Below are 16999 nucleotides of genomic sequence, written 5' to 3'. Positions count from 1 at the left end.
AAATGTAAATTAAAATGAATTTAAAAAAAAAACTCTTAACCAAAAGTTAGTTATGAAATTTTCTTAACCTGTTTTAAATTCGCTTAAGATTTTATACTGGTTAAAAAAATTTCTTAACCAATTTTCGAAGTTAGACTAAAGTTTCTTAATCTTTTTAATTGTTTTTATTGTAGTTTACTTTTATATATTTGTTTAATAATAATAATAATAATAATTAATAATAATATTATTATTAAATAAAAAAAGTAAACTAAAATGGAAGAATTTTAAAAAAAATTAACCCGCCAGTTAAGTAATTTCCTTTACCTGTTTTTTAAAGCGAGTTAAGGAATTTATTTGGTTGGTTTTTGAAAGCTAGTTAAGAAATTTTTTAACCGACTTTTGAAAGTTGGTTAAGGTTTTAATTATTTTTGAAAAATGTAAAGTTGTTAATTGACTATCGAAAATTGGTTGTTTCGGTTTAAGCAGTCGATGTTAAGTATGTTTTTTCACACGATCTCCAATCTCTGAGCTGAGGTTAAAGTTTTTCGTCCACTTTAGGTTAGCTATTGCTCGGTCGATCTTGGATGCTACCTGTTGTAGAAAACATTATGATTCTAAAGTCGGTGTATGTTTAATAATGCTTACAATCATTGTATAATAAATGTAACCAACTACCTTAATACAATAATAATGCTGACAATCAATATGGAATAAATGTAACCAACTATTTTAATGCCACAAACTTATATTTATATTTTTGGGATGAGTTTTTGATTAGTGCTCACTTAGTCACGACCCAAACGGTAATGATCTAGCTTAAGATTAATATAATTATCCTTAACGTTAAATTTATTTTTAGTCCGACTGAGTGGTTTACCAACCAGCTCACATGAGACTATAGGCTGATTGACCATATGGTTCTTTATCTCACTAGTTATAGAGTAGAATTAAAATTTTGGAGACACATAAAGAAAACAAAGAGCTGCAAGGAGAAACACTCTTTGTTTATTTGTTTATTGTAAGTTCGAGAAAGAAACTATTTAAATTATAATATATGAGAAATTACAAGTTCTCAATTTGTTGTGTAATTCTTAAATTACAATTGTATTATACTTGGCAACCGACTGGCTGTCAGACAAACTAATCATGAAAGGTAAATATCATTAATGACCAATTAATACGTTTAATAGCCATATTAAAATGCAAATATACGCTATTTATAAATGATTGACAAGTCATATTGCACAAGAATATGGTATTAATGGACAATTAGCAGGTATATTAGCAAGTATTATTGGATTTATTGCAATATCAAATATGAATTAATGAGCTTGATTGTCATAAGACCTATAAATATAGGGTTAAGGCCTAGGTAAAGGGATCTTTTTCTATCCTAATAAAATATAGACCTCTTTATGAAACATATCTGACTTGAGTGTCAGAGTGTCTTCTGCAGGTCAACAATCCATTGGAGTGGATCGCGTTCTCGGAGAGGATTGAAGATCAAAAGAGAGGAGAGCAAGGAAGGACGACCGATTCTCGAACCAATTCCACCGAAACATTTAGGCGCCCACCGTGGGGCCAAACGACATCCCCATGAAACCACGAGGAACCAGACGTGTAGACGTGCGCTCAGCCTCGACATTGCTACTTTGGATCAATATCAGGTTTTGCAACAAGAGTACAAAATTCCAAAATTTCTAAAGGCATGTCTTTTGTTTTGAGAACTTTCAGGAACGCTCAGCCCTACATCCAACCTTGTCAAGTTCCAATACTTTTTATTATAATTTATAAAGTACAATTTTTATTTTGTTTAACTCATATTTTTGTGAGTAAAAATAGCCTCCCTAGAGAAGGATATTTGCGAAGAAGTCCCGAGCGAACATATCAGAAGGACGATCGAAGGCGGAGCTATAGCCGCAGTTCAAGTCGTCATCGTGAACGATCAGTCCGTGGATTTATAAACTGAGGAGAAGCATCCAAAACTTTATTAATGTCATTGTTAAAGTTCTTATTCAACGACGAAGTCTCTCACGAAGAGTTTGAAGACAAAGACCGAGCGGTAAATCCCACTCGGCCGAGAGGTAAACTCCTCTCGTTGAAATTAAAGACCAATAGGTAAATCCCTCTTGGCCGAGAGGTAAATCCCTCTCGTCAAAATTGAAGACAAAGACCGAGTAGTAAATCTCACTCGGTAGAGAGGTAAACTCCTCTCGTTGAAGTTAAAGACCAAGAGGTAAATCCCTCTCGTCAAGATTGAAGACAAAGACCAAGTGGTAAATCCTACTCGGCCGAGAGGTAAACTCCTCTCGTTGAAGTTAAAGACCAAGAGGTAAATCCCTCTTTGCCGAGAGGTAAATCCCTCTCGTCAAGATTGAAGACAAAGACCGAGCGGTAAATCCCACTCAGCCGAGAGATAAACTCCTCTCGTTGAAGTTAAAGACCGAGAGGTAAATCCCTCTCGTCAAGATTGAAGACAAAGACCGAGCGATAAATCCCACTCGGCCGAGAGGTAAACTCCTCTCGTTGAAATTAAAGACCAAGAGGTAAATCCCTCTTGGCCGAGAGGTAAATCCCTCTCATCAAAGCTGAAGCCAAAGACCGAGAGGAAAATCCCTCTCAACCGAACGATCACAAGTATTCGGCCATTCAGTCTCAAACCACAACACACCGCTCGGTGATTCAAAAGGGTAATCACTCTTTCCCTCTACTTTGAATTCGTCCGAAGTATTTAAACCCCTTCGCACCTGCAAACAGCTGCTCGGGGCTTGGGGGGCTTAATGTACTATACTTGGCAACCGACCGAATGCCAGACAAACTAATCAGGAAAGGTAAATATCATTAATGGCCAATTAATACGTTTAATGACCATATTAAATGTGAATATACGCTATTTATAAGTGATTGACAGGTCATATTGCACAAGAATATGGTATTAATGGACAATTAGCACGTATATTAACAAGTATTATTGGATTTATTGCAATATCAAATATGAATTAATGAGCTTGATTGCCATAAGTCCTATAAATATAGGGTTAAGGCCAGGTAAAGAGATCTTTTTCTATCCTAATAAAATATAGACCTCTTTATGAAACATATCTAACTTGAGTGTCAGAGTGTCTTCTGCAGGTCAACAATCCATTGGAGTGGATCGCGTTCTCGGAGAGGATTGAAGATCAAAAGAGAGCAGAGCAAGGAAGGACGACTGATTCTCGGACCAATTCCACCGAAACAACAATTAATTTAGTTATTCAGTACAAGTGACACCAAAGCTTATTGGTTATGGAAATAGATCACCTTATTTTTGTTGGGAATCCAAGTGAGTCTAAGCCCCACATTGGATAGAAATGAGAAAGTAGAGCGCTATATAAAGGTGAAAGATCCATTAACTCATTGCCTTAAAGTTTTAGGTAGAGAGTGGTGTCAATCCCTTATATGGTTGGATTCATATCTCATTTGTATTGTGTCTTGGTGAACCTCCTCCGTGATAGACTCAACAGTGGTATCAGAACCGAAAGTCTTCTTGGCAAAGGGTATTCGACAAAGGATATTCAAGTAAGCAAGTCCCGTTAAGATGAACGGCCTTACGAAGGACTAGTTGTGGTTGGTTGGGAATGCTTCCGCTGGAGGGGGAATGTACCTATGTGGAAGGGACTCACCCTTGAGGGGGAGACTATTGGGAATCCAAATGTGAGTCTAAGTCCCACATTAGATAAAAATGACAAAGTAGAGCACACCCCAGTATATAAGAAAGACCCATTAACTCATAGCCTTAAGGTTTTAAATAGAGAGTGATGTCAATCCCTCTATAGTTGGACTCATATCTCATTGATATTGTGTCTCCTTAGTGAACCTATCCGTGATATACCAACAATTTTGTCATCCAATATACTTTTAAATCTACTATCTATTTATTATTCTACCCTTTAACTGTCGTATTTTTTTATAATTTTTTTTAATAACTAAATTACATTTTCATATGGAAAGGAACATGTTACTTCCCTAGCTGTGGAAAGAAAGTGGTAGGCCCAAAATAACACGGTAAGGGATAAAGGATGAAGAATTTGGTGTGTAGCTAAAATAGATATACTCGATTATGCAAGGAGAGAAGGAAAAAGAGTTGGCACATCTGATTTACTCTGTTTGAACATTCATAAACACTAGAAGGATGATATGGAAATCGAAAAGGTAAAAAAAAAATTGTGAGAATGACTTTCCAAATGCGAAGCAGCTGCAGAGAAAGGAGTAATGGATTATGATGATGATGATATATAGGTTGAGCGAAGATGTCAAAGTCTGTGCATAATAGCAGTTTGGAGGGCCTCTTGGGTGGTGAGGTCATGGGGAACTCTGACGACGACGTCTTGCAGCATCATCTCTTTGATGTTGGAGATTGTGGCATGAAGAACTTGCAAATTGACGTCCCTGAGAGCATCCATGAGCCGAGCAGAGGGGTGGTTAACGTTCAGGCTCTGGACCCTTATCATGGCCTCGGACCCCAAGATCTGAACTTCCACTCTCATGTCAGTAGTTGCAGAGGGGGGTGCGGGAATGGATTGGGGTTGGACCTGCTCTGCCGGAGCTTCCTGCTTGGCCTGGAAAGCAGCCTGGAGGCTGCCGATTTTGACCTTCAGTTCATTGATATAATCAACGGCGTCCGAAAGCAGGGAGGCCTTGTCCATCTTGGACACGTTTGGGACAGCGGAGCGAAGAGCATAGAATCTCTGATTCAGCTTCTCTCGCCGCTGCCTCTCGGCCTCTACGTGATTTACGGGAAGCGCCTCACGTACCCTCCCCGCCCTTCTTCCCATCATGGGAACATTGTTGTTGTTGCCTTCTGCATCATGATCAGAAGGCCCTGAAGAGTCCGTCGACGATCCCTCCAACTCTCTTCTCCTCTCTCTTTCTTCCTCCTTGCCGGGAACCACCCACTGCTTGCTCACCGGATTCTCACTCCCACTCTCCCGCTCCTCCAACACCGATTTCACCATTTGCAGAACCCCATAATCCAGCTTTAGAACCTCATCCGAACCCAGTTCAAGGATCCCTCGTGCCACCGACACGCACACTAATGTCTGGATCCCATGCCTCCTTGCTTCCCCCACTCTCTCGTCACACTCGTTCACTTCAAACTGCTTTACTCCGCTCAACCAAACATCCACCCCCGAGCCGAAGGCACACCCCACCACACCGTCCCCGGCGGCATACGATCGAGTTTGCGACACCCTGTAGAACCATTCGATGTCGTTCACGTTGTTCCTCGTTTGCTCCTCCGACATTCTGACTTCCGTTCCCTCTCTTCCCTTTCCGCCCATGAATAAGCCGTCCCCATATTCCAGTGTGAGACGGGAGTCGCTGTCTTTGGTGGCTTGCCAGAATATGGCATACACCCACCTCTCATGACGGTTCTGCAGAATGAACTGGAGGCGCTGCTGAAGCGCGTTTGTGTTTGAGACCACCGATGAGGATGCCGAATCTATAAATTCTCTGATCTTCCCTTTCATTTTCTCTTACTCAGTTTCTTTGTACACTTTGCTGATACTACCTTATTAAATCGAGTCCTTCCCAACTGACTCAGATACAATAATGTCTAAAGTTTCCGATGTAAACAACAAAGTCTCGGACAAAGAAAAACAACTAGAATAAATTTCCTTGTAGCTGTGTGAATGAACCTTTCCTAGAGAAGATGAGCAATGGGAATTAAAGGGAGGGTTCTTTGAATACTTTATCTACGCTGGAAGTTGTCTTCAGTAACTATGCTGCGCCAGTTTCACGTGTGCACACAAAATTTGACTGCTAAAGTATGTGACTGAGTTCGATGTATTGTATCATACATTCCACTGATTTTTTTCACCTAAATATAAATCTTCGTTCTTTCCTTTCCTGTGACATTTTGTTAAACCATCACCATCACCATCACCAGTGGTGTGTTGGTAATATTTTGATTCTTTAACAGCGGAGGAAACGAAACTCGGGCAGGCCGTCTGTGTCCTCAAGCACAGTTGATTTTGGACAAATGGTTATTTTACAAAAATTGTGTTAAAATTGCGTAAATGCTGTTGATATGAGAGAGATGATAGAGACCGAGATCCAACGGTCAATGATACACGTACGAGATGAGCTGAAGGGGAACTTCCTTCTTGCTCATGCAGCTTAGCTATGGTGAATATTTCTAGACAAGTTATTAAATGCAATCTTTACATCCAAAATGGCTTAAGGTTGGAGGCTACGCAGTGTCACGATTTAGGAAAACGTCTAGAAATTTGGAATTGTTAAAATAAAAGAAAAAAAACATAGGATGAATATATGATGTGTGTTGAGAACATATATCGAATTATGCATTTATATAGAAAATATAAAGTTATTAGTGTAATCCTTTTACATTTAAAATTAGCAAATAATATAATAATTAATTATATAGTACCTTCACAGTATCTAACACTTATATTTAAGTTAGTACGTATAAATCGTATATACTAAGTTTGTTATAAATATAATCCATTTTAGGTCTCATAAACATAGTGAAAATAGGTGCTAAATAATCACTTGAGTTAACAAATTTAATCTTGAAAAGTGCTTATTTTACTTATAATTTACATATGTTTTAACACTTATCTGGTTAGATTATCTTGCATAAAATTGATATTTCACCATTTTTCAATTAGAATTCATTAAAAGTTTTTGGATATTAACATGTGTGGTCTTGTAACACTAGTAAAAGAACTGTTTTCCAACGCGTCCTATACGCTTCAGTTGTATAAAAACTGAAGCATATAAAAATGCGATGGCATTTATGTAATAATAGCGAAGTTATATACCTCGGTTCAAAGGGAACCGAAGCGGAAAGGTAATATTGCCTCGATTTTAAGAGTAACTGATGCCTATACCCCTGCCCAAGGCACCTCTCTCTTCTACAAGACAGACTTTTCATCTGCCACCTTTTTCAGAAAGAGGCTATTACCTCGGTTCTAGGAGTAACCGATGCCTATACCCCCTGCCCAAGGCCGCGTCTCTTTTGCAAGTCAGACTTTTACTCTGCCACCTTTTTCAGAACGGGCCTACTGCTTCGGTTAATAACAAAACTGAGGCAATATGTACTGCCAAACCTGCAAACTCTGAATGTGAAGATTTTAAATTCCCTTTTTCAAACGTTTAAAAATCATTTAATATAAGCAGAGAATGCTTTGGTTCTAGGGGAACCGATGCCATAAGCTATTTGCTTCGCTTTACTAGAGAACCAAAGCTTATAGGTTCTACTTTTTTTCAAAATTGCCATTCGGTTAAACATTTAGGGATCAGTTAAGTAACTAATCGAGGCAGTAAGCTGTGTATTACCTCAGTTAAGTGAATAATTGAGGCAGTAGCTTGATTTATTTTCCCCCTCTCGCGAAAGAAGTTCCTTTCACTATGCTTCTTCCTCGTTGAACCTCTGTTTTCTCTCTTCTCTACAATGCATCATTTCTCGAGGCCAGCCTTCCTCTTCCTCCATTTCTCGCGGTCTCTTCCTCTCCATCCTCTACGACGACTTCCTCTCCACATTGGGTGCATCCATTTGTTGCGAGAACTGTTGCAACGTTGTTCTCCCCAAGCGTTGCCTCTACCACCGTCGCCGCCGCGAGTCCTTCATTTTGTGGGTGCTGCCTTCGTCGCCGCCGCTCCGCTGCGATTCGTTCAGTTTTTGGGTGACGCCTTCGTCCCTGGTGTTGTCGCTACTGTCGTCGTCGCCCTTACTGTCGTCGCAGTTGTTGGTGTTTCCTGTCACGGTAAGTTGTTCAAACCTTCTCTATCCTTGTTTGTATTTGATTGATATTTTAATTGATATATTGGTTGAAAATTATATGTAGTAATTGATTTATATGTACTTGATATATTTTTTACATTACAATCTAAGTAATTTAGATATATATTCAATAAAACGGTGTTAAGGTAATATATGTGTAATGGTGGCTGGACAACCCACATCAACGTAATGGCCTTGTGAAGTTAATCAAGTTGTTAATAGCATGCAATTGGAAAAATCAATCCTCCACTACAGTTTAACCTTTGAACAAATTTAAGATGAGATAAGTAAGACACTAAAATTACTTTTCATCAATATAACCCTATATTTAATCTAAATTAAATTACTATATGTTATGCGTCTAATAATAGATGCATTAAAGAAAAAGGATCGGTGGACATCTTATTTGTTCTAAATATCTAAAGAGAATTAGCAAGGAATGAAGAAAATAAAAAGATAGTTGATTTATGTGATTAACAAATAATGAAATGATAAAAAAAGAAATCAAGTATGTTAATTAAGTTCTTATAACTATCGATGTATGATTCTCACTTGTTTGATTGAATATATTGCATGTTGCATATGTGATTATTTGTTTGTTTTAATATATATTGTTGTTTTGAATTAGCCTTAGTTTCCCGTTTGAGATTTAATACAAAAATTATTGACTATCTCCAGGTTTTTTTGAACAAATGTACCTTTTACAAATGAATAGAGAGGAGATAGTAATAATAATTTACAAGTATTGAATCTTGAATTGTCTGGTTGGACAATTTAAGAAGAGTAATAACTTTTTCATACTTTATTAATACATATAAATTTTAATATGCATGTCTTAAATTTCATGAAAATTTGCAGTTGTGTTTTGTATTGATCTTCAGGTACATATTTGATTGTGATTTATAATCACTTTCATTTCGTGTAACCTGAAGACTAATGTGAAATGCTGGAAAAATTTTGTAAAATTTTAGATATGTTGTTTAAAATTTATATGTTTAATAAACTAAAAAAAGTGTATATTCTTGAATGGGATAGGGTCACACCTTGAATACAAAAACGATCAAAGCGATCATTCAAGATTATTGAAATTGTGTAAACAATTTTAGTAAATATGCATACGAATCGACATTGGATTAATTCACCATGCATCAGTGTTGAGTACGAGAGATGGATTAATCGACAATTTGCGCAACGTAATGCGAGTACAAGTGATGATGAGAGAAGTTTAGATGTCCATATGTTAACTATTTGAATGTGAGGAAGTTGAACGCAATCGATATTAGGGAACATCTTATCTGTGATGGTTTCGTACGAAGTTATACAATATGGATATGACACGACGAATTAATAGACTTTCCAACTGTCTCTCCAACTGAAAATGTATTTGATTCCACAATGGATATGGAAGATCGACCAGAAGAAGACAATTTAGAGGACATGATCTGCGATGTTGGCGCAAAAGCTTTTGCCCAAGCGCATGTGTATGAAATGATGTCCACTGATGCAGAGAATCCTTTGTATGTCCGTTCAACTAAGTTCACACGGTTGTCAACGGTGTTAAGACTCATGAATTTAAAGGCGATCAATGGATGAACTGATAAAAGTTTTACAGAATTGTTGTCGTTGTTGAATGAAATGCTTCTAGATGGAAATACATTACCCACTCGTAATTATGATGCAAAAAAAATTCTTTCTCCGATGGGTATGGAGTATAAACGGATACATGCATGTTTGAATGATTGCATATTATATAGGAATGAGTATGAAGTTATGACAAAGTTTCCAAAATGTGGGTTATCACGACACAAGTCAAAAAACAATAGTGAAGATAGTGGTCACTCATAAAAGAATTGTTCTGCTTTGAAAGTAGTTTGGTACCTTCCACTCGTGGCCAGACTTAAGCGTTTGTTCGCGAATCTGAAATGTTGAGAGTATTGATAGGGGAGCACTGGTTTAGCTGGACCCACAATCTCAGTGATATATGAGTTTTTGATGATGATAACACATAATTAATAACACACATGCATTTGGTGTTACATGTTCTATGCTTACATGTTATATGCATTTTTTAGAACATGATTGTGTTGTTTGTGTTGTTCATTTCATTTCATTGTTTTATATATGTGATTATATACATGAATGCATGACACATGTTTTTGGAAAAGAAAAACCACAAGCACTTTTATTGAACTTAAATTGTGTGGCAAAACAACAGTTTTAAGTCGATTTCATTATGGGGTGAGTCGATTAAAACTCGTGCCTTTGCACAAAATTTTTCAAGTGTGCTATGAGAGTTTTTCAAAGAGAAAATTTTTCAAAACTGTTTTACTCTGTTATAAAGTCGATTACATGCGTGTTGCATTCGACTGAGTTTGTTATGTTTCGAATAACTGTTAATGCTTGATATAACTGTCACAACGGCTATATTTTTAAATATGTTGACCAAGCATTAAATGAAATTCGATTGCATTAATTGTACATTCAATTAACTGCATTGATTGCTGCTAACTGCAATATCAAAATTGATATATTCGACTACATTAGTAGCTTAGTCGATTAAAATGCGTCAGAGTTGTGTTTATCTATAAATTGACGCAAATTTGTTTTTTGTAAGAACTTTTGTGAATCTAACTGTTTGTGATATCTTTTGCAGAAAGTGCATTCTTACAGAAAGAGAGAAAGAGCTCCAAGAAACAAGAAGTGACCGTGGTGATCATCTACTTGTGGATTCTTGAAGAGCATGTTAACTGCACGTACAAAGGCTGATCATATCTACACATTGTGAAGATTGGATTGAGGTTCCCTGTTGTGATTATAGGAAGAAAAATGTACTGTGTTCTTGACTTTGAGGGTGGCTTAAAGGGTTTGGACTACAGGAGAGGAGATTCTTGCTGCTAGTTTGTTTGTATACTGCCTATATTTTGATTAGAGGGTTAGAGTGGTGTTTTATATTTTTGACGTGAGGTCGCTATAAAAGCCTTGTTGTAAAAACCTTGATCATTATAGTGCATTAACTTCCTATGGTTGGATGGACACTGGATGTAGGCTTGGCCGAACCAGTATAAAAACTCAGTGTTTGATCTTTTTATCTCTACACTCTTTTATTCAGTTGACTTCTTACTGTACTCAATCGATTTAATTTCCGCTACATAAGCAAAATCTTTTACCTTACGCTTCAAGAAAGTTATAAAGGCATCACTTTTGGTGAAAAAGATTTTGAAAGTTTTAAATTTTATACTTCACCAATTGACCTCCCCCCTCTTGGTGTGAGAAATTGAGCCATTCTTTTTTAACAATTGGGATCAGAGTTGGTTTTCATAAAATATTTGATAAATTAGTCGATTACTGTTTTCATTAAATCGATTGATCTTGGAAAATGGCTTTCAATTTTCAAACCTTTGGTGAAGGTGCATCCAAAATAGACCACCACTATTTACTGGAGAAAACTATGCTTTTTGGAAAATTAGGATGAAAATCTTTTTTGAATCTGTGGATAAAAGAGTTTGGGATGCAACTCTAAACGGTCCATATGAACCCACTCAAATTGTGAATGGAAAAACTATTTTGAAAAACTTTTCTGAGTGGACTCAAGATGAAAATCATAAAGCACGATATGATGTTAAGGCTAGGAAATGATGTACTGTATACGATGCTAAAAAGTAATGGATAGTAAACTCCTCATTCACTTCATTTTGAAAAGTAATGGATATTTATCTTTTGTGCCATGAGTAAATCATTTAATTTCATTTCATTGATAACATTTATATTGCAATAATGACAAGAGAGCGGCCATCACGTCCTGATAAAGGTAAGGCCATAACTAAACCTAAGAGGAAACGACAACCAAAATATATAATAAGGGTTCCTACATCTGTTGTGTCCCTACATGCCCGCATTACAATGGATGTTGGACCCTCACATGCTGCAGGCCATCATGTTCTTTCCACACCACACCCTCCTCTTCATCCCCCACCAGACCCATTTGTTTTATCCACAACAGACCTTGTTGTACAACTCACACCAGATCCTACTAGTCTTCCCTCACCTACATTTCTTGGGACACCTATAAATCCTTTTTTTATACCCTCATCATCCTCCATATCGACGCTGATGATCATCCCCCACCATCTGCTGATCAGGATTCGGCTGGTGATGATGGTGTTGACCGTGCTACTAATGATCGACCGATGATTGAACCTTTTGGTCGAGGGTAATACCGAACCAAGTTTGTTAGTAATTTCTTTGACATTAATTGTTTAAGTTATCATTAATTGAAATGACTTTGATGTATTTATATGCTGATTTCTACCATCTAGAGTTGCTTCTCAGGCCAACACAAGGTCTATTAAACAACAATTTCTAAAGTCTTGGCCAACATGGGAAGCAATACCACCTAAAGACAAACAACCACTTTTGCAAAGATTTAAGGTTAAAGGAAATAAACCTCATTTTGTCATTTACTATTCATCATCTATGTTAATTGAAATGCAACACATAGTAATTTACATCATTCTTCTGTGAGTTATTGTCACAAAGGAGGGTTCAGTGGTTGTAGGATTGATCCCCGTCCACCGCCAACTAACCGGGCGCCCATGACTACGAAAATTCACCTGAACGTTATTGTTGCGGGGGTTGCAGGAGCCTTTCCAGTCAACGTTCCTCATAATTCCGCCTTGATCTTTCTTGAATAGTCGTCAGAGGTTGCTGCAGCTTTGGCCATTTTGGAAAGGAAAAGGAAGGCTCACAAGTAAGGGGATAAGTCTTCTTCCAAGAAGAACCGGAGGGAAGGGAGTGTCCCTCGGCCGCTCCTTAACGGAGTGTTCAACACTAAGTTCAATGTTAGTCATAGGACTAACTTTCACATGAACTCTACCCAGTGGGCGGTCGTGGAGCCTTTCTCCGAGGCTGAATTGACTAACGCAATGTTGGAGATGTCCACCCCGACATCTATGTTGGTGTGGTACCTTTGGGAGTTTGTCGACTGTCGACGTGCTGAGCATGTCTAGGCGGAGTTAACTGTTGAAACAAATATCTCCATCGATCTTTGTACCGAGGTCGAGGCGCTGCGAATCGCCCATGAGGGATATGAAAAGAAACAAGCTGATCTTCAGCTTTACCTAAACGAGCCTAGGCGGCAACTAGGTGAGACCACCGAGCGATTACGGGATGCTCGAGCTAGGAGCGACCGCCTAGTTGAGGAATGTGGTCAGCTGAAAGTTGCAGCCATTAAGCATACTGAGAGGGAGAAAGAGCTAAGCGCAGAGAACAATGCCCTCACGAGCAGACTTGAGCAGGCGAATGAGAAGATCGTCGAGCTGAACGTCGCGGTCGTGGTCGAGCACGAGGAAGGTTTTAATAAAGCTCTACATCAGGCATGCTTTCTGTTTGGGGTAACCGATCAATACTCCGCAGGTTTTGACATAGAGAAGGAGATCATTGGTGGTGAGATGGTCTAGTTGGAGGAGTCACCGATTGAAGATGCACCACCTGCTGAAGAGGGGGAGTCGGTGGAGGGTGATGATGAGGGCGCGGGTGGCGAGTAAATAGTTTAGGTGATAAGTTTGGGAGGGAGGAACTTGTTTAGACATCTTTTGTTAAGTCATTCTTTGTATTATGGTCGGGCGGCAAATATTTTAGGTTTTGACAATGTTTGCTATACCAGCCCATTGATACATTTTATTGTATACCCCGATCTTACTTTGAAATACAATGGTTTCGCTCTGTCTTTCGCAACTTCTTTATTTGTTTTGTGACCGTCGACAATGACATGGTTTTAGGAACAATATCGCATTTCATTTTGAAATGTTGTTTGATTAGTCGTGATTATTTTAACCCATACTTGTTTTAAAATCTTTGTTGTTTTTGGTTATCACACAGTCGTGGTTTGTTTGCAAAACACGTCATTCTTTGAACGATCAAGTTTAGAGCGACTTTCCTGTTAGGGATTTTTCGCTTAATCTGGGTTTTAGTTTATTCGAGCGGTAGTGGTTCATTAAGAACTGTTTGTTTATCATCCGACCAAGTTGACAGTGGTTCCTTTTGGAACTCTCCGTTAATCACCTTGGTTTTTGTCTTATCCGGTTGGCAGTGGTTCATTGAGAACTCGTCGTTCACCGCCCGACCAAGTTGACAATGGTCCCTTTTGGTACTCTTTGTTCATCAACTTGGTTTTTAGTTGTCAAAGGTGCGTTATGTGCCCGGCTGAAGATGTCGTGAGAGTAATGAGTGGAATATCCTATGTATTGTATTAATCAAAAAAGGAAATACAATAGACAATGATTTAACTGAAGTAAAATTTTAAATGCGATGCGTTCCAAGTGTTCAGGATAGGTCGGCCGTCTGGATGAATAAGATGGTAGGCTCCATTGCCGAGGGCTTCTGTAACTTTGAAAGGCCCTTCCCACTTAGTCGCTAGTTTGTCGTGCGAGGTCGTTCGCCTAGCCTCCCCAGTCTTCCTTCATACCCCCTCCTGAGTGCTTTTGGGACACACTTTGGTGTTGTACATTCTCTCTACCATCTGTTTACAAGCCTCTGATCGCACCGCCGCCACCTCTCTGCGCTCTTCTAAGGTGTCCAGCTCTACTCTTAATTATGCATTGTCCATGTTAGCATAAAGCTAAAGAGCAGAATATTTGATGATGTCTCAAAGTCACTTATTGCAGGAAGATCTTCATGAAGACTTGTTTTTATATTAAAGCTTTTATAGTTTAGTAGATTTATATATAGGATGTGGTTTAAATTTGATTCTATGTATTGTTTGCCTTATGTTGCGTTAAAATTTATTTTGAATCAGAAAACCTCATTTTCTACTCAAGATAATTCATTATCAATTTATAATAATCGATTATCAGTAATCAATTATGACTTGCCATAATTGATTATAATGAGCAATTATGAGAATTTTTAAGCAAGCTTTTTTTTTACCGTTGTGCATTCCTTAAATGCATAATTAATTACCATAATTGAATAATTGATTATCACACGTTAATTAGTTGACAACGAATGTTTGGAGGTATCCTTGAGTGAGATCTCTATAAATCAGATTGGGACTTTCATTCTAAAATACGAAATACAAAATACGAAATAAATGTATTTTGAAAAATCTTATCTGCAGTATGCGGTGATAAGTGTTATAGGGTTTATTGAACCTTTGTGTTGTGGCTTTGAGAACTTGGTGTGTTGGCATAGAGCGAGAACTTTCACAGGGAGTTTGATTAAGTGTTGTTGTTGTTGCTGAGTTAAAAGCCTATCATCCTTCGTGAAACATTCGAAGGAGGTGTTCATCCTTTGTGAAGATTCAAAGGAGGTGTTCATCCCTTGTGGGTTATAGGGGAAGTGACTTTCATCTCTTGGGGTAACAAGAGAGGTGGTTTCTAAACTTTTACAAATTGTTTCTTTGTGATTGTAATTTGTAATTGTTTTGTGAGTAGTGAACTGTTTATCTTGATTTGAGATAAGCGACTGAATGTAGGATTGGTAAGATCCGAACCAGGATAAAATCATTTGTTCAAATTTCTCTCAACCTTACTCTCTTTATTTGTTATTTTTATTTGCTTGGTATGTTTAATTGAGTAGAAATTAAAAGGCACACGTTCGTATTAAAAACCCTCTTGGTTTGTTATTCCACGCTAACCATTCCGCTACAGCCGCTCTGAAAATCCAGATGGATGTCCTCTAGCCGTCGGCGTAGGGAAGGCTCTCCTAGCTCGACCGGTAGCATGGCGTTAGTACCATACGTGAGATTAAAGGGTGTTTCGTCGGTCATCCCATGCGGGGTGCACCTATATGCCCATAATACTTTGGGGAGCTCGTCTACCCAAGCTCCCTTCCTTTCTTCCAATCTTCGTTTTAGTTCAGCAACTATTGTCTTGTTCACCGCCTCCACTTGGTCGTTCTTCTTGGGGTGTTCTACTGAGCTGGTAAATTGTTTCATCCCCAAACCCTTGTAAAATTCTCCTAGCTTCTTGTCGATGAATTGTCGGCCGTTATCCGTTACGATCGTTCGTGGGAGTCCAAACCGACAAATCAACTTCCACACGAACTTCTACACCTGTTGTGCTGTTATGGTCGCCAAAGCCTCGGCTTCCGCCGACTTGGTAAAGTAATCAACGACAACTAAAAGGAATTTCTTTTATGCCCGCCTAGGAGGCAAGGTGATAACGGTTCAATTTACCGTTATTTCATACTTGATTTTGATACTAAAAACTCCCTTTTTGACTTATAAACTAGCTTGAAATCATAGTTTTGTATGAATAAGAGAGTTAAAGGTGAATTTAATGATTCTATGCTAGATTTCCTTGTTTTCAACAGGAATTGAGATTATTTGGAAGAAGAGTTGAAGTAGTAAGGAGTTGGAACTCAGGAAGAGTTGGAAAAGCATTAGAAAGGAGGATCACAACAACGTTGAGCGCTATTTTAGGGGCCCTCAACACTGGAGTACACTGTCTCAGACTTGGCTGCCCTTTTTCTGAAGCCCTCAACATAGGAAGTCCCTAGCTCGTGCATGGGTGCCCTTTTTGGGGCGTTGAGCGCCACTTCCTCGAGCCGCTCCACGCTTGCTTGCCTTCTAAGCTGACCTTGAGCGTCATATGATTCGTCACGCAGCCTGGGCGCCCTTAGTGGGGGCTTGAGCGCCAGTTTCGTGGGCTTGGACCCGTTTTCTGTTATTTTTATGTTCTATATAAGGACTTGGACGTCCTAGGGACTGTATCTTTTGACAGAAGAGGCGCAGAAACACATTCTTTGATCCCTCGGAGGCTGATTTGGATGCGTAAGCTCTTATCTTCAACTTCTAGGGTTTTATCTTTCATTCTTTTCCATTATTCATCTAGTTTCACCATGCCATGTATTGAATTGATTCTTAATTATATATGCTTCTTTCATTAATTGTTAGGGTAATTCTTCTTCATGCAATGCTTACTTCGTTTAACTCCTAGAAGCAGTATTGCTCAAAAATGGGGGAATGAGTTATGGTTGTCTTAAGCTACTAATCATAATGCAAATTTAATTGTTAGGGATGCAAGGAATTGTGACCTAGTAATTAAGAATAGGCTTTCTTCGCTGAGGAATCGGGTTTTAAGTACTTTAGATAGTGACATTGACATTAATGAAGAAGTAGAATTCGTATATACATGAGAGTAAACTAGGTGAAATCTAACCCCAACAACATATTCATCCCATATTATACAATTCATCCGTTCAACTATGCACTTTTGTCCAATTCATCAAGTCGCA

The 16999-nt window shown here is 38.4% G+C and overlaps 1 protein-coding gene across 1 annotated transcript; it reads right to left on the bottom strand.

Moving 5' to 3' along the window:
- Positions 1-4274: 4274 nt before the first annotated feature.
- On the bottom strand, positions 4275-5489 carry LOC108342481 (transcription factor MYC2). Its single transcript, XM_017580265.2, has one exon. It carries the CDS (start codon positions 5487-5489, stop codon positions 4275-4277), a length of 1215 nt encoding a protein of 404 aa, XP_017435754.1.
- Positions 5490-16999: the final 11510 nt, after the last annotated feature.

Source organism: Vigna angularis, chromosome 6 (genome assembly GCF_016808095.1).
Source record: "Vigna angularis cultivar LongXiaoDou No.4 chromosome 6, ASM1680809v1, whole genome shotgun sequence".
NCBI lineage: Eukaryota > Viridiplantae > Streptophyta > Magnoliopsida > Fabales > Fabaceae > Vigna > Vigna angularis.
Note: the sequence above shows the minus strand (reverse complement) of the source record. Positions and strands in the feature narration are given on the sequence as shown.